The sequence below is a fragment of the Purpureocillium takamizusanense genome, chromosome 6 (assembly GCF_022605165.1).
Source record: "Purpureocillium takamizusanense chromosome 6, complete sequence".
In the NCBI taxonomy this organism is placed as follows: domain Eukaryota; kingdom Fungi; phylum Ascomycota; class Sordariomycetes; order Hypocreales; family Ophiocordycipitaceae; genus Purpureocillium; species Purpureocillium takamizusanense.
Window position 1 is genome coordinate 1590327 of NC_063073.1, and position 20652 is coordinate 1610978.

Here is a 20652-nt window from a genome sequence, read left to right on the forward strand (position 1 = left end):
CCCAAGGAACGCCGTCGTTTGGGCAGCTGCAGCGGCGTTTCTCTTGGGTCAGACGGGGTGTTTGTCTGACGGGCGCACCCGTTGGCGATCTCGGCCCTGGCAGCCGACGGGGGCGGGGTTGACTGGCTGTTGAGCCGGGCCTCGAGCCGGGCATGAAACGCAGTCTCGTATGAAGCGGAATAGTACTGTAGGTGAGTTAGTAGGTAGTAGGTAGTTGAATGCAGAGCACGGACGCTCGCGAGTCCTGAGACGACAAGTGTCGTCTGGAAAGTACGTCGTTGGGTCGCGCTCACGAGCTGGCCACCAAAGTCGTCGGTGATCGTCAACCTGACAGGCGACAAAACGTGGCTCCGTCTTACCCAAGAAACGAAATTCATGTTGGGAGGCGGAGGCAGAGGCAGAGGCGGAGGCGGGGGTCCCGGGGATCTGAATCATCTGCTGCCGATCCTGGGAAGGAGCGGCCAAGCCCTGCCTGCCTGCCATGGATGATGATGATGCAAGGCTGGCGCACCCGGATGCTGGGCACGTTCCAGGGGGGGCGCAGCCGCCGCAGCATCCCAAGACGCATTATGATGTTGGGTGGCGGTTACAGCGGCGACAAGCCCAAGTCATATTAGTGCATTGCCGCTTGTGTTGGACGGGCATGGCGCAGTTGGCTGCGATCACGGGTCTTTGTCGCCCAGACCAGCCCGCGGCCGGCGGACTGCAGCAGCTTCCTTTTTGCTCCAAACTGGGCTCTTGGCTCTCGATTCCATTCGGGGCAGGCCACGTTGATTTGATCGTACTTGCTGTTGTTCAACAGGCTTCCGATATTGTTGCGGCGCTGCAGGAGGCAGCACCCGATGAATCGCGGACAGTCCAATGGCTCCGTAGAAACCCGTCTACATCGGCCGAGTCGGGTTTCTTCCAGACTTGACTGAGCATCTTTTACACGACAACGGCGCGGCTAGGCAAGCACCACAGCGAAGGCGGACCTTTCCAAGGAGTTTCCAAGGAGTCCAAGTTAGGGCTGGAGCGAAGCGTGAGCACATCCCCCCTTGATGTGCACGAACCCAGAATCACCCGCCGCTTGCCCTTCCCTTTTCATCTTAGTAAACTCTCATGCATATTAAGGGGACTAAAACTCTTGCTACCAACGACTAATGCGGCATTACTTGGCCAGGAGCGTACGATGTTGCCCAAAACGTTGCGTCCGACGTAAAGAGGTTGCACGTCACCTGCCGAGAGTCGTCTCGGGCCTATCCGTCAATCAACACCTAATAATGGGGCCATTGTCTGTTTCTGTCTCTCTCTGTGTGTGCGCCGTTTCAAGCGGCCCACAACACGAGCGCCGCACTGACTGTGTGCACTGGCTCCCGAGCTGCTGGCAGCGGGAAGCGCACTGCTCGTGTCGCAGGCGATGCCGTCGTCTGGTTTCAATATCTGTGCCAGGCCATTTAAGGCTGTTCGCCGCCTTATAGTAACCCATGTCCAATTTACACGCGACTCGCTCATCGTCATGGGGCTAGTATTCCGGATCGCTCTGAAAGGATGAAACCAGTAGTTAGTTGACTTAGTTGCAAAGAGGACAACATGGGGTAAGCCGGCTCACCGGCCCGTGTAGAATCGCGGATCAAGACGGCAACCAACACCCCTCCCTCACTGCTGCTGTCAAAGCTCACGGTCAGACCCGCGGCATGCACACTTCATCACGCTGCGTTTTATGTCTTCAGGTTTGTCTACCGAGTTGTTGATTACTATAGCGGCCGCTGTGATGCGGGGGGCGACGTCTGTGTGTCGCAGCAGCAACACCAGGAGAGGTCGTCCAAGACCCTGAACAAGGGCCACGACCAACTGCCCTTGCCCGCCGTAGCCCCACCACAGGTACCTGAAGGCGCTACCCCAAATCCCCCTAGGTTCCCCTGGACGCAACGACATGCCATCGTCACCAGTCTTCGCTCCAGCCAAACAGCCCGCGCGTGCAACCCGCCGACAGTCAACATGTCGCGTCGCCCGGCCAAAGGAGACTATATTGAAACCGTACGTACTTCAGAACGCGCCGCAATGGCACGCTCCCGCTCTCCAACCACCCGTCTGACCGGCTCCTCGGCAGGACACGGGCAACAAGGTCGCCCGCAAGGCCATCCTCGTTGGCACGCAAAACATCATGCTCGGCGGCAAGACGGTCATCCAGCCGGAGGTCATGATACGTGGCGACCTCGTCCGCACCGCCGCCTCGTCATCCTCCTCCTCCTCGGGCGGTGCCGCACCCGCTACGCCCACGACCAGCACCGCCGTCGCCATCGGTCGATACTGCTTCCTCGCCCGCGGCGTGCTGCTGCGGCCCCCAGGCAGGCTATACAAAGGCGCTTTCACATACATGCCTCTGCGGCTCGGGGACCACGTCTTTGTCGGACAGGGTACCGTCGTGCAGGCGGCCACGGTTGGCAGCCACGTGCACATTGGCAAGGGCTGCACCATCAACGAGTTCGCCATCATCAAGGACTACGTCAAGGTACTGGACGGTACTGTGGTCCCCGCCTTCATGGTCATACCGAGCTTCTCCATCGTCGCGGGTCAGCCAGCCAAGGTTGTCGGAGAGATTCCCGAGGGAGGTCACGACGAGTTCGAGCTGCGCGAACTCTACAAGACGGTCGGCAACAACCCGCAGCCGTCGGCGTCGTGAGACCTGATGATGTCCAAGAATGTCCAGCACATGGCACGACAGGGAAATCACCGGCGATGCCTGCCATGCACACTAGATTTACACCAAACCAACGACCATGAGGGCGTTCCACGCACGCCAGCATAACACGCTAGCTTCTACACGTACAAAGAGTGATGTTGGAGGGGCTTTCGCGGAGGTCAGCTCCATGTTCTCAACAAGCCCCGTTGGAACGGTTCAAAGTGGCCCAGCTGTCGGGCAGTCAGTTGTCTGGCCCACTGCTGTCCGGTGAAAGCCTCACAAGCAGTCATTCGGCCCCATTCGGACCAGAAGCGCACGGTAGAACAGGGCGATCTGACTTTGACTTCATGGGGGTCATGACGCAGTTCTTCATCGTGTCTTTCTCGAGTCGCCCTCGAGGCATTGAGCCGCAGGAGTTAGCAACAACTCGATGATGGGATGAAAGATTGGATACAAGCGGTTTGCTCGCCGGTCGGGAAGGAGCAGGACTCGCTCGACACAGCTCCTTCCGTCGCCGCGACTCTGCCACTCCCCAAGCACCGCAACGACTAGCAGCCTGAGGCCACCTCCGTTTGCTACCTCAGTTGGAACTCGCGGTAACGCCCTCGAATCACGCGCTCTGCCGCCAGCTGCGCAGCACTGCAAACTTGTTCAGTGACTCGGCTCGTCCACGCCACATTCACACTTCACGCGTGGTTTTCTGTTCCTTACCTTCCCTCTCCGTTCCCATTGCGGCACGGACGGGCCTCGTCCTCCTTCCCTCTCATGCAAGGCTCGGCGCCGGCTCATGTCTTCGGTCACGACACAACTAAAAGCACCCTGAGCCTTCAAGGCAATTGCCTACTATGTCCATCCCCTTCAATAACTGCACTTTTGACGGCGACGGTGTCTGGTGGAGCAATGACCGCAGACTCCAGGGCGTCGCTTCTCTGACGACACAGCAGCTGCTGAGCCGGAACGGCAATGTCACGTCTACCCGGTCCGTTCATCGATGTGCAGGTGGTGGCCATCAAATGAACTTGGTAGCGCCGCTTTCTGGAACGCCAGGCGCCGCGCACATTGTCACCAACATGCCCATTACCCTCTTGTCAGCGGCCCAGACGGTCATGAGGCGAATGTCTACGAGATCCATCATCGCCATTCTGATTGGCAACGATGAAGGTCAGGGCCGCAGAATTCGTGACGGCAAGTATACTACCCTCATCGACGTCGACCTGAGGCCGACCAGGCTCGCCCCGGACGCAAACGCGTCTCCTCACGTATTTGGCGAGCCTCGAGGTGTCCCCGCCACAATCGAGAGACGGTGCGCGGGCTGCGGCAGCCTGACCCACGAGCTGAAGCTCTGCATGCAATCTTCCTCGGATGGGCTGCTTCATGGCTGCACCCTCTGCAACAGCATAAGCCATGAGTTGGATCAGTGTCGCCGCTTTCGGGAGCTCGACCTCGAAACTTGTTTTGCGGTTCTTGTTCGTCAGCGAGGCAACATGCCGGCGCTAGCCACCACCCGATCGTGGTTTGCCGTCCTCTCGGACTATAGAGACGCTGCCTCCGACGTCTCGGCCAACTACTTACCTTGTGTTCCTTACCTGCCATGGACGCCAGAGTTTGCCCGCAGGATGTCGCAGGCCGCTCCATCAGAGCGTGCCAGGATGGAGCTGTTCTATCGAGACTTCGACCGCTCCGTGCTGCCTGGCGACCCGGACACGAGACACCTGAGCGCGGCGAGGGCATACTTTACTCGCTCGCGCAGCACTCAGCATTATCTCGCCCCGTTCTAGGCCGAATCACTTTGTCCAGGATGGCTATGGGAAGGCAGCCATGGGCACCATACGGGACGCCCGATGATGGTACCTCACGACTCTACGACAGTCACCGAACGGATCGAGGCAGGACGGGATCTCAAGGGAAATGCGGGAGTGCTGCGTGTATTTCGGAGAGGAAACTGGGGTATTGAGGCGGGATGAGCAGCTTGACAAGAATCGGTGGCCGAACGGGGACTGCGGTGTCTAGCCGGCCTCCAAATGCAATGCCGTCACTATCTCTCTCAAACACATTTGCCACGTCATGGTTGCAAGTATCGACTGAGGCTACCGTCACCCTGTCAATCAGTTCAGCTTTCGGGTGTTGATGCTCGAACAGCTGATAGTTTGGCAATGATGGAGCGGACTGGCGCTCGCCTTTACGGTATATACGTCCGTACTGCACTCAACGTCGGTGGTGCTAGACAGATGTTTGCTATTATGTCGCCAACGACGGTCAACGTCTGTCGAAATGTACTAGCTACGGCCACGACAAGGATTCAATAGGCGGCGGCGGCAGCATCGAGCACCCCCAATCCGACCTGTCCTCTCGCCCATGCGATGCCCTCGCGCACATCCTCCAGCCCGTAGGCGGGCGACCGAGCGAGAACCGCCGACGTCTCCGCGACCACGTCTCGCCCCGTCGTCGCGCCGGCCCACCACAGCCACGGGTCCGCGGCGCAGCCGTCGAGCAGCACGCCCCAGTACAGCAGGACGAACATGGCCATGGGCTCGCGGGCGCGCAGGCCCTCGACCAGGTCGGGCCCACAAACGCACCGCGACGGGAGGGTCACCATGAAGCCCCTGATGCGGCCGACGGCGCGCTCGGCGAAGCAGTACTTTGTCTGCTCCGCGGCGGTGCGGTAGGACCACGCGGTGTGCGCGGGCGGCCCGATCGTGTCATCGTCGCCGCCGCCGGCGCCGGCGGCGGTTGGCGGCAGGTGGATGTCGTGGCTCGCGGTCGTGAGGCGCTCGATGGCCGTCCTGGTGTCTGCGTCGAGGAGGTCCAGGTATTCCGCGCGCGGGAAGTAGTCGGTCACGGCGTCGCGCGCCGATGTCGGGCTGTCGAAGAACCAATCCCAATTGATGGCCGCCGTGTGCAAGCATCCGAGGATCATGGCCAACGAGGCGTGCATCCGGTCTATCACGCCTGTCTTTCCCGCCCCGTCCGCCCCGTAGCACCGGCTCACCTCGTCGTCCTCGCCCTTGTCCTCGTCGTCACCTTCGCCGCAAAGTTGAAGAACCCTGCTATGCTGCCAAACGCCGAGAAGAGGTAGAGCGTGTCCCGCGTGATTGGGGACTTGCCGCCGCCGCAGCCGCCGCTTCCCAGCGCGGCGCGGAAATCACCACTCGCTTTCGCATAGTACTCGAGGGCGGTTCGCTTGTAGCGTCGCGCCGTCGAGCGGTCCCCCCGCAGCCCGGCGAGCAGGGCAATGTCAAGGGCGGCGAGGGCGAGGATGCCGTCGAGGATGAAGGGGAGGCGCAGGCCCTCGCGCGGGAGGCACTCCTGCAGGAACGGCTGGCAGGCGGGCAGGTTGTACAGGCCGCGCCACGTGCGGACCGACCAGCGGTGCAGGAGCTCGAGCTCGAGGAGGCGACGACTGCTGGAGGTGTGCGAGGACGAGACGGAGAGCGGTGATGGGGTGGTGGTGGTGGTGATGCCTTCGATGGGCGGCGGCGGCGGAGGCCACGGGCATCGAACGGGGCTGGCGCTGCTGCTGGACGAGCTGTAGGTCGTGGCGACGCTCCATGGCCCGCGGGATGGCTCAGGCTGCTGCTTGGCTGTAGTAGTAGTAGTCGTAGACGTGGGAGGGGTGTAGGTGCATCGGGAGTTTCGAATGGTACAGTTGGCACATGGCGGGCCTTGCTCGTCGCACTAGATGAGGCGGAGGATCGAAGCATGTCAGCGATGAATATGCGGCAACTGGCAACGTTTCTTTGGTTCACGAAGAGAAGGTGAGAGACAGAGTGTGTGAGGGAGAAAGAGAGCAGAGTGGCGGACGTTGGCCGCACCTTCAAGTGCCGCGCTTTGCATGCTGTGCATCCATGCCTGGATTTCTTATGCCGCTGCCTCTGTCTCAGCATCGTGCCTGGGCAGACGTGTCGAGCTTACTTCCTCGGCGGCAGCGGCGGCGGCGAAGGCGAAGAAGGATGCACGGAGCCAAGCGGTGTGTTGATGTGCGAAGTGAAGGTATTGAGGCCGGCGGGCGTGTGGACGGGAAACATGGCATGAGGACTAAGAAGCCCAGTCTCTGAACATTTGGGTTCCTCGACGTCGGAGTCTTGAAATTGGCGACGGGGGTACCAACCCGCGATGATGAAGACGATAATGATGGGGACTGGAGACAAGTTGAGAAAAGAAGCCTAGCCTAGCAAGCCTAGCCTGACATTGACGTTGCTGCTGCGATGGTGGCATGAAAGTCGCCACTCACTTCACTCTCATCAGGGTCTTGCTGGTCTTGTGAAAGCGGCACACCCCCTGCGGCCAAGTGAGATCTAGGGCGGTGGCTGGCAGCTTGTTCCTGGTTCACTAGGACTGCAAGGTTAACGGCAACCTTCATGTTGTTGCTCTTCACGTGCCAGAAACTGCTGGTGTGTTTGGCGAGACGGTCTTGACGGGCACCACGGTTTAGCCCTGCCCTGGTATCGATCCGTTCATTATTGCTGCACGGCTGTGCCGCCGATCCAAGGGCATCGCCACCCCTCAACTGCATGTGCCTGGCGAACCATGGTTGGACACCGGGGCGAGGCGAGGCGAGGCGATGAAGGAAGCACACCCACTCCAGCAAGGGAGCCGGGACAAACTGGCGAGCTTGTAAAGGCATTGGTTGACGCCTCCGCAGACGACCGGGGATGCATCTGGCTCTGCTGGGCCGGCTCTGGCGATCAGTGGAGTTGTCGTTGTCACTAGTAGGCTAGGCGATCCCGAGCCTCTTGGGGGCCGGGCGTCGGTAGCTGATATTTGTAATTTTAGGGACAACGAGGCACTGGGGGGAAGCGGATAGGGAATTTGTGGCAGTTACTTTTGTACCTCCGTCACAACGAACGAGCTGGAAGCATGATGGCTGGACGAAGCGCCAGGAATTGTTCACAGGATGAGACTATTCACCACGCCCCAAATCATGGTTGGCTGCCTACCGATCACTCAACCGCCAAACTGCCATGGCAATTTAAACCAGTGTTTCTACTTGATATGATATTGTGCCTTGAAATTGACTGGGCCACGCGACTCCTCACGATATGTCCTTGATGAGTCGCTCAGTAATGTAATCTTACTCCATCACGCCGGTGGTGGGCCATGCGACTCAAGTTTGCATGCGCCGAGCGCAAGTAGCTCACTAGGGATGCTTATTAGCCTATATACCGGTGTTATATAATAGCAATCACTTGCCATCGATCATTGATTTCACATTTCTTATGACGCTCCAGAACACAGAGATTACTAAAGGTCCTCTGCCCTTGGCTGCATTGAGCGCAGACAAGGTTCTTGGTTATGGGGCATATGAGGTCGCAACCATTAACCCCCTGGAGGACAGGGCTCGTCATTATGGTGTTGCCGGGCGGCGATAACATTAGGGTAATCTGAAAGAATTGCTTCATTTTGTCGCAAGCAAGAGTCAGTACTTCGGAGTTGGTTTGTTTGTTTGTTAAGAAATATGAATGTCTAGTAGGATGAAAACACTTATTGAGACGTTTGACTCGTAGAGCACATCAGGGTATATCCCTTACGTTCAATATATGCTAATCATCAAAGTATAGAGTATCTCTTCATCGTCGCGCGCTAGAAGAGATGTAGTTACGGCCGACATGGGGCGTCTACCCAAATCAGTGTGTCCAATTCTCCTCCAGTACATACGAGTCTCCAATCGTTGTAACTAGATAATTTATTCGTTATCTATAGTATGACCGGCTCCTACTACCTTATATAGCGTCGGCCCTATTATACGCGATTAGCTAGAGCGCCAGAGCCATGCGTACACTTGCTAGAGAGTCCCCTTTATTGAATATATTGACATCTAATAGAATATGTTTAAGAAGTACGCTTATTGAAATTGCCGAAAAAAGGGTATGCTCAACAGTTAGCGCTGCTCAGCTCCGAGTCCGCTCCCCTTCGCCATCTAGTGCGAGGAAGTAGTAATGGTAGAAATGAAATGTCAGGCCCGAGCCACCTTCCGTCCTCCTCAATCTATCTATATATACTTGTACCGGCAGAGCGTAGGTGGTTACTCTACGCTTTCCCACGCCTACATATGTCCCAACGCAGCTCAGCGAAGTGCCAGAGCCAGCACTTTCAAACGGTCAAACAGCGGCGTGCCCAGCCCCGTGGCCGGATCCCATCCGGGAGAAGCAGCCCATTCCGCTCCTGGGACCACGGGCGCCGGTCTGCCGCTGTAGCTGGTTCCCACACAGCCCTTGGACGCTCCATTCACGATGCTGCGCTCGTCAGCCTCCGTCTCCGACTCTCGGTAAGGTTGTTGGGGGCTTCATTCAGGGGGGCGAGGAGGTGGCCTTACTCTGAGAAGCCGAGGCTGCCAATCTTATACAGCCAGGGGTTGAGAAACCCTAGGGGAGGCAAACCGAGCTTGAGGCGCGAGTCGTTGAGCAGGGCAATCATGGCCGCGAAGACGGGCGCCGCCGCACTGCGCAATCGGTCAGTCATGGACAAGAACTCGCTGAACAAGTGTGAAACAGTATGAAGAACGCACCTTGTCCCATCGGCGCTGTCGGCCTTGCCCTGGTCAAAGATCTGGTACCCCATCGCCTGCGCCGACACGTCCGGAAACGCCCGGCCCTTGGGGTTATACAGTCCCTTCCATTTGCTCCCGCCGAGACGGACCAGGTATCCGTCTACGGCCAACTCCTGCCAGGCCGGCCGCGGCCAGTACTCGGAGAAGCCGCCCGAGGACAGGTTCCACGCGCCCTCGGGGCCCTGGCCGTGCGTGCCGCCCACGGCCGTCACATAGGGGCACGAGGCCGGGAACGCGGGGAGGAACTTGGTCGTGTTGGTCCCGTCGTTGGACAGGCACGAGACGCCGGGGCCTTCGTCGCCGGAGCTCGTGATGACGGAGACGCCTCGCGCGCCGAGCTGGCCCATCATGTCGCAGATGTGCTCCGCGTGCGCCCGCGGCACGTCCTGCTCGTTGACGCCGTACGATATGGTCACCACCTGCGGCAGGTGCTCGTCGTCGAGGCCCAGCAGGTGGCTGAAGAAGGTGGCGTAGGGCTCGATGAACTGCGTCTCGCGGTCCCAGATGCTGCAAAAGGGGCCAGCCACCGTCAGCTTTCTACTTCCTACCGAAAAGGGGGACTGTCCAAGAGTCAAAAGATGGATGGATAAGTAGCCTACTCTAGGTCAGGGACAAAGTCGTGGTCCTCGCCGCCGACGGCATAAAACGTCACAGGCACGGGGTATGCCATGGCCACCGCGTACTGGATGTCGAGGTTTGCCTCGCCCGTGCGGGTGTAGGTCTCGTCTTGAGGGTTGCTGCCGCCGTTGACGAGCACCGTCGAGAAGTTGGCGCCTCGGGCGTCGGGCGCCAGCGCGGCGAGGAACTTGTTCAGCTGAGCATGCTGCGCTGCCTGCCCGCGGAAGCCCACGACGCCGAAGCGCGACCTGGCATGTGCCGGAGACGCGGAGTTGTTGGAGTTGCCGCTTCCCATGCGGTAGAGCGCGCGGAGGCATGTCGGCGTGACCACTCCTCCGCTGCACGATGGCGTCGTCGAGCCCTTTCTCGCGGGGGCTTGGACCACGGCTTGTAACGGCCGAGGGACTGTCGTCGGGATGTGGAAGCCTTTGCGAGGCGTGTCAGTGCCCGTGGATCTGGGCCCCGGCGCGCGGTGGACAAACGCAACGTGAGCACGCAGAGCCGTCGTCGGATCCCTCTCCTCGCGCCCCGGCCTCCTCTCTTCATCCTCCGTCTGGCCACCGCGCGCGGCGAGTCGTAGCAGGCGCTCCGCGTGCAGAGTCGGCACTCGCGCCTCGATGACCTGTCCGCCATCACCACGGATATGTTCCTCCGGGACGCCGACCTCAGCCAGCCATTTCTTCACGGCGTCGATGGACGACTGATGAGGCCGCAGCAAAGCTTGAGCCTGCTCCCGGGTCAGGAACTTGCCATAGCTTTCGCCGTCCGGGTCAGACAGGGCCGCGAGCGTCGAGTCTAAGAGGTCGCGGTCCGCGGGGCGCAACGATATGACGACGTCCTGGAAGCTATTGTCAGGTTGGTCGTTGTGGTGGTGATGGTGATGATGGTGGTGGTGGTGGTGGTGGTGAACTGGTAATTCCGCCGGGGCGTTGTGTCGGTGATGCTGATGTTGGTGAACTGAAGAGGCAAGACTGGGTCCAACCGAGGAGAGGACTGCGCTCAACACCTCCAGAAGCCTCATGTTGACGATTATGTCTACGTATGAAGGCTCAAGGGGTTCGCAGCCAGGAGAAGAAGTCGTGGGATATGGCGATACATAAGCCTGCGACGCATCCCAGAGGCTGGTAGCAAGTTACCAGTTATGCAACGGCCGCCTCCTCCTAAGAGACTATAGACAGGCGCATATTGACTCACAGACGCGAACGGCATGTGATCTGTGAAAGGCACATAATGCAGCTATGTCAGTGCCGCTATTACTTCCCGCCCTTTGACTTCCAAGTCGTCGCATTTCATCTGCCGTCGCAACAACAGTAGAACGCCTCTTTTTTTCCCTTTAATATCCCACCGCCATTTTTTTGCCCATACATAGGTACGGGGTACATACATACATACGACTATGTACATGGCCTACATATACGAACTGGTCAGAAGCCGACTCGCAGCGGCTCGTTGCAAAGACACCCCGGAGCTAGTTGGGGAACGGGGCGTCCCGCGGTGTGCCGGGGCTGGCAAGGAACAAACACCGCTCATAGATCCATGGAGAGGGAGGGGCGGTGGCTTGACAGAGGCCGCCCGTCGACTGTGTTTGCGTTTCAGCGTAGGGGAGCCAAACACGAGGGCTGAGGGCACCCCCCTCTCCCTTCGTGACACGGACCAAAGGGTGGCGCGGTGGAAGTACACGGCATTGGCGAGGCGCTCCGGCGGCCCTTGTCGACTCTGGCTGGGCGACGCCTCTCGTGGATGTCATCCGGTGGGGAGTAATTTCCAACAGCAAGCAAGAGGTCATGGGGGGCAAGATGAGATGGCAACATGAAGCTGCTCAACATGAGGCAGTTGTTCGTGATGGTGTTGGGTATAGGAGACCTTGACAACCCATGGAACATCCATCCTTGGGGACTGGTGAACAGGGGCTCCAGGGTCTCTGTGCCCAACGTCAAATACCGGTGTGCGCTTCGTATAGACGAACATGGCGTACAAAGCACAGCCCTACGGCACCACGGGTGCGGTTTGCCGCTTGCACGGTCCACCAACAGCGAAGTGCCGCTGCTATTTCATTTGACCCTGCTATACTCACGGGTGGAATGCTATGCTGTTGTACCCTACCTGCCATCTTTATTTGGTGGCCCAGAGTGGCCCATGCACAAGGGATGGGCAAGGTCTGCTTTCGCTATGACGATCATGTTGTGAATAGGCCATCCGTCCACACACAAACCTCGGCGCCCGGCCAAGTTCGCAAAGCGGTGAGCGGTTCCGCCTTGATTGACTCGTGCGCTTCGCGACTGACGTCAAAGTGCTTTCTGGGGCTTGCTTTCTCGCAGTCATGGCAGGGGGGGGGGCGGTTCTGCAAGCAGGTCATCGTGAACAACACTCACTCATCGTGCTGTAAGCAGGCGCTTGAGACGAAAAAGTCGGTGTGGCTGCGAAGCAACCCGGTCATCTTGTTTCTGTGTATAGACTTGGGGTGCAAAAATAGAACACTTTTGATAAAAAAAAATTCAGGTGATTCGAGGCTGCTGTTGCTCATTCCTTTGCTTGTGGTAAAAATTGTTGTAAGATATTCGCGGGTTGGTGGTGGCCATTGATGACAGACACCGGCATTGACCGCGGTCCAGAAAGAACATGAACATTGACTCCACCAGGTCTACTACGCCCATGTGCGACGCATTCGCTTGCTTCCCTTGAACGAAACTGCACCTTTTCGAAGATGGGTGATGCGAGTACCGAGGTCAGGTATCGACGCTTCGGAGCCTCTCGAGTAAGGTCTGTCGGTAAACGTTGGGCGGCTTGCGTTGGACACTGAAGGTGAAAGAGAGACAGCCTTTCATAAAGTAAACTTGGAAATAATATGTTGCAATTTCAGCCTCGTATTGTCGGCCTTTCAGTATCAATATCAATCGACTCTTCTGCTCCCTGGGCTTGAAGTCAGCGACGCCAACCTTGTCGCTAAGGGGAGCCAGGAACCATTGGAGCGGCCCCTGTCGCCTGGCCAGCGAGCCGTGGGATGAAGCGTCTTCAGCTCTATATTATTGAGTAGCGAAATGCAAGAGAACATCGTAAGATGGACTTGTCTGACCTTCAGTCCATTCTGTAAGCAAGAATTGCGTCCACACCCACGACACGCCGCACTTGAGATACTTCAGTCGGCGTGAGTTCCCGTGCCGGTGCATGCTAATCAATGCGCCACTGCTTCTTAATTCTTTTCTTTATACTCCTCAATCTCCTTTTGCCTTGGGGATAGAGCATCGTCATTCGGTCTAGGTACCGGGCTATCCCACAGGCAGAGGCCATCATCGGGGCATCTCCAACCACCGGAGCGCATGAGCTACGTATACCACGAAGCTGATGGGCATTTCTGGCCCGCCTCCACCGCGAAACCACGACACAGATGTGCCCCTCGGTGTCAAGTCGTCGACTCGCAGAGGGTAGACTGTCGTCGAGCGTGGAGTTGCACCCCAAAAGTGTGGCCCCGCCTCCGCCGACAACCGTCCATCGCGCCCAGTCCCCTCCCCAGCTCTGCCACCTCTACGACCTTCATGACTTGCTTCATCCGTGGCAGCATCCTCTGCGGCGGTCTGCTCTCTACCAAGGTTCCCTTTCCGAGGGGTTACTCTGCAACAGTCCGTCTCTCTTGGACAACACGGTCGTGGCCGCTGAAGCATCTGGATTGGTTGCCTTTTGTACAGGAAATAAATCAAGTCTTGCATATCGCGATCCTCATAAAATGTCGCTCGATGAATACAAGTACATCCATGGTAACCTCAACGCCTGTCCCACGCAACGCCCCAGATACTCTATGCTGCCGCCGTCTATTCGTCGTAACCATTCTTGTTGCCAATCATGCCTTGGCCGCCACCACTACGCCGCCTCTTTCCAATCACCTCTTTGAGAAACTCAGTGATGGTGAAGCCCCAATGACCTGCCACGAGGACGCCGCTGAGGACGTTGATGAGCTTGACGGCAAACAATAGCATGCCATCGCGATTTTCGTGCACGGAGAGCAGTATCGGCTCAATGTCGTACTTGAAAAAGACGCCCGGCACAATGTCCTCCGGCACCTCCTTGCTCTGGGCAGTGACTGCGTACTGGTTGGTGAAAAGGGACTTCGAGCCCACCGTGTAGACTGTTGGCACCACAGACAGGTAGTACTGGAACTTGTGGAAGTGTGCGCTGGCGGCGTTGACGGTGAGGTCTAGCGGGTTGACGAGCGATGGGTAGAAAGCGCCGTACGAAAGCTCGTTGATGATATGCGAAAAGTTGAATCCTGGCTGTGGTCAGCATTGCGGCGCAGTAAGGAACAAGACGCAACACTCACTCTCATGATCGAGATGGGCGCCGCCTTCCATATAGCCGTGTCCGCGGGCAGTGATGTGAAAGTCTCCCTGCACCTTGTTCAGCTCAAGGGAGCCGTATATGCGGCAGCTATCGGGCGGCCCTCTGACTTTGGGCGTCTTGGCCCAACGCGCCCTCTTCTTGCCCAGGGCAACAATGTCATGAACGTGCTCCTCGCCAAAGCCTTCGTCCTCGGCCGCCAGGTTCTGCCAGCCCGCGCCGGTGATGACGCGGCCTTCGCTGTCCCTCCCCAGGCGGTGGATGCCGCTGGCGCTGGCCCACTGCGCCCAACTCGTCTGGTCGCGGTGCAGGCGGGTGGCTGCGAGAATGCGGTCGCCGGCAGCGTCCTGGACATTGACGTGTAGATCGCCGCAGGGCATGCGCACGACGGTATCGAGGTTGATCTGCAGGGAGTGGGAGACGCCCTTTTCGACGGCAAAGTCGTGCGTCTCGGAACCGCGCCACCAGCGGGCGACCTCGCTCCAAAGGAGGATGACGGAGACGACCGCCATGGCAACGGTCCATTTGCCACCGCCGGACGTCCTCGTCACATATTGCGGTTTAGACTTGGCTGAAGAAATCCATGTCAGCTAGCGCTCCATCACAAGGGGAGACGACGCCATACGGAAGGCATCAAAAGCCTTGACGATATTGTTGCTCGAGGCGCCAAAGTCGTCCTCCCTGAGGCCGCTCTTCTCAAAGCCGTTCATGGTGGCCGTTGTATCTTTGCCTCAATGGGATCGCGTCGCCATTCGAGACTATAGCACCGTCGCACCAGAGTTGCGCCGCAAGCACAATGGTTTGGTTGCGCGGGAGAGTGCCAAGTTGAGGTTGCACCTCGGTGCTGTTGGCGATTGGGATTGAAGCATTGAGGACAGCTTGCATGCCGCCTGCAGCTCCAAGGGCCGTGCAGGGGTGGAGTGGCGCCGTCTCAGGCGGGAGTAAAGTCGGCCCGCGCGGGCGCCACCTGTATAGGGTAGTCCACTTTAGCCTCGAAATGTAGCTGCAGCCGATCATGATGCATCTTCGAGGACGAGCATGGAGAAAGTGGCGAGAAAATTGCTCTTTCACGGAAATTTGAGCTTTGCGAAACTGAACGGGCCAGTATGTGCTGGGCCAATCATACAGTGAGTCGATTGGTGAAAAGCTTTCATGATCAAAAATGTCGACACCCAAACCTGCGACGCCTGCCGTTACAAGGGTTACCTCTGTTACAACCCACACACAGCCCATCGCTCCCTTTCAAATTGGTGTTTGCTCAGTCTCGGGCTCCGGAAAATCGCGTCATCTACTGCTCAATGTTGATCGATAGACTGCACGCGGTATGTCGTTGCAACTGCCACGCAGCCCCGGCATTGTGCTGGAATACGAGGTGCAATCGCAATCGGGTTTCGTTTCAAACAATGAGTCAAGGAACGAGTTAGTACTTCTGGGCAGGTACCCGATTGAAAGTGGATCGTTTCCCCAAGGACAAACGTGGCAACAGGGACGTTGCAGGGTCCAGTGGATGCGCGACGGGTGTTCCACCCTTAGCACCACACGCCGTCACACCTGGGCTGGCTCGTTAGTGCTTCATCTAGCTTTAGCGGCACACTCTCGCTCGCTGGACCGTTTTGGGTGGGCCAAGACGCGCCCAGCCGCTTGGATCGGCGGTGTCGGGCTGGGTCTTGATCTTCCCCAGATTTATATTCATGGATATCGTTGCGACTCTAGCGGCCGCGGAAGATGCGTGATGCTCTGCTTCGAGGTGGAAACTCGAGTGATGGAATGCATCATGCGTACAGCGGCATGGCCGTCGCGCGTGGCGCCATGGCGCTCCAGGTACAGTAAGCCGCCGGCGTCTGAAGAATAGGTACGTACGCAGTGCGTTGGCTCTCCCAGGGGCGGTCCTCGTAGCAGGCTCTTGCAAAAAGGCCCGAGTGGCGAGCACTGACGCCTCGCTTCGTGTTTTGGGCGTGCACTGCCATCTCGTCTCGTACAGTGCCTTACAGTACAGTACCAGATTCCAGGCAAACGAGCTGGACTGGACTGGTGGGCAGCTGATGTGCCACCGCTATCGCTGTTGAGGCACCTGTGGTTGGTCGGCTGTTCTGGCTCAGTGGTCTGGTGCCGTCGTTGCCGCGCTCTCCCGTGCCGCCTGCCTCACTATTGTCCTTAGCCTCCCGCCTGAACTCACCCATTTTGGCGCCCCCTTTATTCCCGTTTCCTTCCCCTCTGGTTTCAAACCTCAACTCTTACACTCGCTCACTCACCCGTCATCATCGAACGCCTGGTCCTTGCCGCCCTCGCCATCGCCCTCGCCGTCTTCTCGCGAGCGCCTGGCTTCGCGCTCGTTGCCTCCGTCTTTTGCACGCACATCTACGACGCCGACTCCGACGCCATCGACGGCCCTTTCACGACCCGCGCCCACACGCACTCGCCGTCGCGCATGAATGTCAACTGACGGACTCGCGTCGCTGCGTTTGTTCCTCGTTTCCGCTCGTTACACCCCTGCCGCCGACACGCACTCGGCGTGACAACTATCGCAAGATGAAGCGATCGTTCACGCCTACAGTCGCCGCGGCGCTGCTCTCCGCAGCCACGTTGACTGCCGCTCAGACGTCACCGTTTTCTATTGACTCGGAAGGTACGCTTCCCCTCTCACGTTTGTGTCTTGCTTGCATCACGGCGTGGTGCTGACCTGCGTAGATGCGATTCTCAAGAGCGCCAACACGATCGCTTGGGACATGCTCCAGTACTACAAAGGCAACCTATCCGGACAAACGCCAGGCATTCTTCCAGGGCCGCCTCCTGCCGGTGACTACTACTGGTGGGAGGGCGGTGCCATGTGGGGGACCCTGATCGACTACTGGGCTTGGACCGGCGACTCGTCGTATAATGATCTCATTATGCAAGCCATGCAGTTCCAAATTGGCGAAAACAAGGCCTACATGCCTCACAATGTTACCGCCTCGCTCGGCAACGATGACCAGGGATTCTGGGGCATGTCCGCCATGGCGGCCGCAGAGATGAAGTTCCCGAATCCGCCCTCGGACAGACCTGGCTGGCTCGCCCTTGCTCAAGCCGTCTTCAACACCCAGGCTAGCCCTGACCGACACGACGATACCTGCGGCGGTGGTCTTCGCTGGCAAATTCCCTTCGCAAACAACGGTTATAACTATAAGAACAGTGCGTCTAGTATTCAGTGCCATGAGAGAAATCGGCTAACTGTGTATAGGCATCGCCAACGGCTGCTTCTTCAACCTGGGTGCGCGCCTCTACCGATATACCGGAAACAAGACATTTGAGGATTGGGCTGTCAAGACGTGGGATTGGATGGAAAAGGTCAACTTCATTGACAACCAGACCTACGCCATCTACGATGGCGGAAACGTTGGTAACAACTGCACGGATGTCAACAAGGCGCAATTCTCGTACAATAATGGCGTCTTCGCCTTAGGCGCGGCCTTCATGTGGAATGCGGTAAGTCACCTCGCGACAGGACCAGGCGAGCAGCACTAACGCGCGCAGACCGAGGACGATCAGTGGAAGACGAGGACTACCCGCCTCATTGAGCACGGTCTCAAGACATTTTTCCCCGACGGAGTTGCCGTCGAGATTTCATGCGAAAACGCCGGAACCTGCACGACGGACATGCTTACGTTCAAAGGCTTCGTGCACCGATGGTACGCTACTATCACGCAGATCGCGCCTTTCACCTCGAGCACCATCCTGCCAGTCCTGAAGAAGTCGGCAGCGGCGGCTGTCAAGCAATGCACCGGGGGCGACCTAGGACGACAGTGCGGCTTCAAGTGGGCGAGCGGCAAGTACGATGGCAAGACGGGTGCGGGCCAGGAAATGAGCGCCCTGGCGGCCGTGTCGTCGCAGCTCATTGGCAAGAAGCCGGTACCGGCGCCTGTCACGTCTAAGACGGGCGGTACATCGGAAGGTAACCCGAACGCGGGCTCGGGTGGCGACGACTTCCAGAAGGAGGAGAAGCCCATCACAACGGCTGACCGTGCGGGCGCGGGTATCCTGACGGCCGTGGTGCTGGGTTCGGCTTGTGGTATGTTTGGGTGGATGAGCATGGGCATCTAAATGGTCTCACCAGCGCTCCATGTAGAGTCTTGTTTAATGCTTGGGTAGCGATGGACGGCGAGACGGCGTGTTTCCCGGCGTTAAGAGGTTCAGGACTGCGGAATATGCTTTCCTTGAGATTATACGAATACAGATATTGCTATCGGAGTGAGACACCCCAGCCTCCTGTTCTCGCCGCAGCCGAAACTTCGGCGAGCGGGCACGACAGATACGCTGAAGAGAGAGAGTTTGACTAGCTGAAAATGCTTGGGCACGACAAGCGGAGGCTGAGCCGGCAACCGCTGGTACCGGCGGGAGGGACGCATGTAGTGCAGTGAAGACTGTGCAGGGGAAGTTGGCAAGGGGAGGGGATGTGGAATGGGCGGGTTAAGAAGTTGCCTGGAGCCAACATGGTGTGAAGAATGCCGACTGGTGTCTTGACTTTTGGGGGTTCAAGGTTGGTATAACAATCATTCCACGGCCCAACTCGAAGCGCCGTACGGCATGTATGATAATAGCACATGTGGAACGGTGGGCAGCGAGGCCTAGCTAGCCTTGAGGCCCTCAATATAAGAGATGTTATGTGGCTCCCAACTGTGGAGTCGGCTCCCTTTTGCCATTAGAGCCACATGCATCTCAACAGCACAATCGCACTGTGAAAGCTATAACAGGATGTACCCAGGAGTCCGTAAGTTGTATCAATCAGCTGCCAAGAGTCCAAGAGGGTAGCAGCAGTAGTGCGCTGTGGACTCACAGAACGGTCCCAGGGACAGGGAATCGGGGCGCCATCCGTCAGATCTTGTACGACGGTCTGTGGCCACTGCCCAGCCGTTGTCACATATGTACCCCGTACTGTACAGTACGAAGTATGTGCGTACATATGTACGTCAGATGCATGTCGGCAGCCCGCTGCTCGGTACTCCGTACATATACACGTTTCCCGGGCGGCCATTACGTATGAGGGAATGGGGCCATGGGCGGCTGGACCACCATCTCGGGCGAGGGAAGATGACGGGGAGGCGAATCACTGCTCAAGGGGACCTGACGCCCTTTCCACGGGAGGATGAGAGGGCCTGCTGGTGTGGGGCCCGGAGGATGCGGCAGGATGCACGTCTGCCGGCTTTTGAGCGCCTTTGAGATGGTCATGTCGTACGGAGGGCATGCACGAAGTACGTACGCATACTGAGTCGTCTGTATCTTGCATGGTAGAGGATCTTGTCGATGCCGTGGGCGTCTCTGACAGGGAGGAGCGATTATGGTACGACTTCATCTTGAGCGCCATGACGTATCACAGTCCGCTGGCTCATCAACTTCGTGTCAAACGATAAGAGGTGGCAGCCGAAATGCTCAGGGAATGAATGGCCCGTCACTGTCCTCGACTCTTTCATATTCGTATTCATGTCCAGCCTCGTCCGGCCTCTGTCCTTGTCCCCAACGAAGGAGCTGCTGACGTCGCGACGGCTCGGTCACCGCGGCAGTCGAACAAAATGAAGCGTCAGCTGACCCCGTTGCGTGTGCGAAGGATTCGGAGCCCGCCGACGCCGCAGGTCACACGCAGCGGCAAAGCCCTGCCTGCAGGTTGGCCTGCCCCTGCGCTGCAGCATTTCCCCACAGCGCATAGGCGCGCTCCCGCGTAGCTAAGAGAAAGTATTTGCTGGTGCCCGGCCAGGAATTGGGAATTTCTTTCTCTGTTGAGGCGGGAAGGGTAGGAGGAGGAGGAGGTTTCTGGAAGGTTGGCGGGCGGGGCGTTGCGCGACGCTCGTCATCTGTGTCGTGATGGGCATCATTAGCAGAGTCCGTCTGTGCTGCACACTGTACACAGCAAGTACAGTATCCCGTTTGCACATTGCCCCAATTACATGTGTGCATACAGCATACCTAGGTACGAAAGCAATACAGTATCTCATCGGTATACTGTACAGCATGGCACAGTGCGCTCCGAGGCGTTGAAATTTGCAAACGCCTGACAGACATCAGAACACGGCAAGTGCGACGCAAGGGCCAGGCGGGCCATAACCTACCTACGTTGCAGGAGCACTGGTGGCAAGGAAACGAACCAACAACCCAACACTCGACGGCCCAGATCCTGCAACAGGCCGTCGCCACGCCACGGCACAGAGGGCAGCCAGGTCACCTGCGCCGGCAGAAATCTTTCTTCGTCTGCTGCTGCTACTCCTCCTCCTCCGCCCCTGCCTGCCCTGCCCCGCGAGAGGCGCCGCTTCGTTCGATGACCACCTGACCCAAGCGAGCAAGCAAGCAAGCTGCACAGCCTGCACAAAGCGGGCGGCTTCTGCCAGGCCGGGGGGCTACGGCTGGCAAGGAGAAGAAAGGAAAAAAAAACCTTCCACGACTCCCGCCAGCGCCAAGCCAGCCATCCGCGCCATCCACCCCCCCAAAAGGCAAGGCGCGGCGCCTCACGGCCGTTTCCATGGGGTAA

General features: G+C 58.3%; 7 protein-coding genes across 7 annotated transcripts; 3 read left to right on the top strand and 4 right to left on the bottom strand.

The window, feature by feature from the left end:
• Positions 1–1980: 1980 nt before the first annotated feature.
• JDV02_006971 (uncharacterized protein) lies at positions 1981–2665 on the top strand (the record flags this gene model as incomplete). The annotated part of the gene is made up of 2 exons (XM_047988411.1): positions 1981–2019; positions 2093–2665. The coding sequence occupies 2 exons, from the start codon at positions 1981–1983 to the stop codon at positions 2663–2665; spliced, it is 612 nt and encodes a 203-aa protein (XP_047844406.1).
• An 845-nt stretch (positions 2666–3510) lies between these two features.
• JDV02_006972 (uncharacterized protein) lies at positions 3511–4443 on the top strand (the record flags this gene model as incomplete). The annotated part of the gene is made up of 1 exon (XM_047988412.1): positions 3511–4443. The coding sequence occupies one exon, from the start codon at positions 3511–3513 to the stop codon at positions 4441–4443; it is 933 nt and encodes a 310-aa protein (XP_047844407.1).
• A 399-nt stretch (positions 4444–4842) lies between these two features.
• Positions 4843–5641, bottom strand: JDV02_006973 (uncharacterized protein). Its single transcript, XM_047988413.1, has one exon. It carries the CDS (start codon positions 5598–5600, stop codon positions 4965–4967), a length of 636 nt encoding a protein of 211 aa, XP_047844408.1. The 5' UTR covers positions 5601–5641; the 3' UTR covers positions 4843–4964.
• Positions 5642–5650: 9 nt separating this feature from the next.
• On the bottom strand, positions 5651–6859 carry JDV02_006974 (uncharacterized protein; the record flags this gene model as incomplete). Its single annotated transcript, XM_047988414.1, has 2 exons — positions 6478–6859; positions 5651–6340 (listed from the first exon to the last, which is right to left on the bottom strand). Exons 1-2 carry the CDS (start codon positions 6547–6549, stop codon positions 5651–5653), a joined length of 762 nt encoding a protein of 253 aa, XP_047844409.1. The 5' UTR covers positions 6550–6859.
• Positions 6860–8729: 1870 nt separating this feature from the next.
• On the bottom strand, positions 8730–10851 carry JDV02_006975 (Tripeptidyl-peptidase I; the record flags this gene model as incomplete). The annotated part of the gene is made up of 5 exons (XM_047988415.1): positions 8730–8898; positions 8979–9104; positions 9171–9719; positions 9812–10668; positions 10813–10851. The coding sequence occupies 5 exons, from the start codon at positions 10849–10851 to the stop codon at positions 8730–8732; spliced, it is 1740 nt and encodes a 579-aa protein (XP_047844410.1).
• Positions 10852–13304: 2453 nt separating this feature from the next.
• JDV02_006976 (uncharacterized protein) lies at positions 13305–15136 on the bottom strand. The gene is made up of 3 exons (XM_047988416.1): positions 14785–15136; positions 14143–14730; positions 13305–14091 (listed from the first exon to the last, which is right to left on the bottom strand). Exons 1-3 carry the CDS (start codon positions 14867–14869, stop codon positions 13637–13639), a joined length of 1128 nt encoding a protein of 375 aa, XP_047844411.1. The 5' UTR covers positions 14870–15136; the 3' UTR covers positions 13305–13636.
• Positions 15137–15908: 772 nt separating this feature from the next.
• JDV02_006977 (Mannan endo-1,6-alpha-mannosidase) lies at positions 15909–18567 on the top strand. The gene is made up of 4 exons (XM_047988417.1): positions 15909–16785; positions 16848–17327; positions 17377–17621; positions 17670–18567. The coding sequence occupies exons 1-4, from the start codon at positions 16689–16691 to the stop codon at positions 18234–18236; spliced, it is 1389 nt and encodes a 462-aa protein (XP_047844412.1). The 5' UTR covers positions 15909–16688; the 3' UTR covers positions 18237–18567.
• Positions 18568–20652: the final 2085 nt, after the last annotated feature.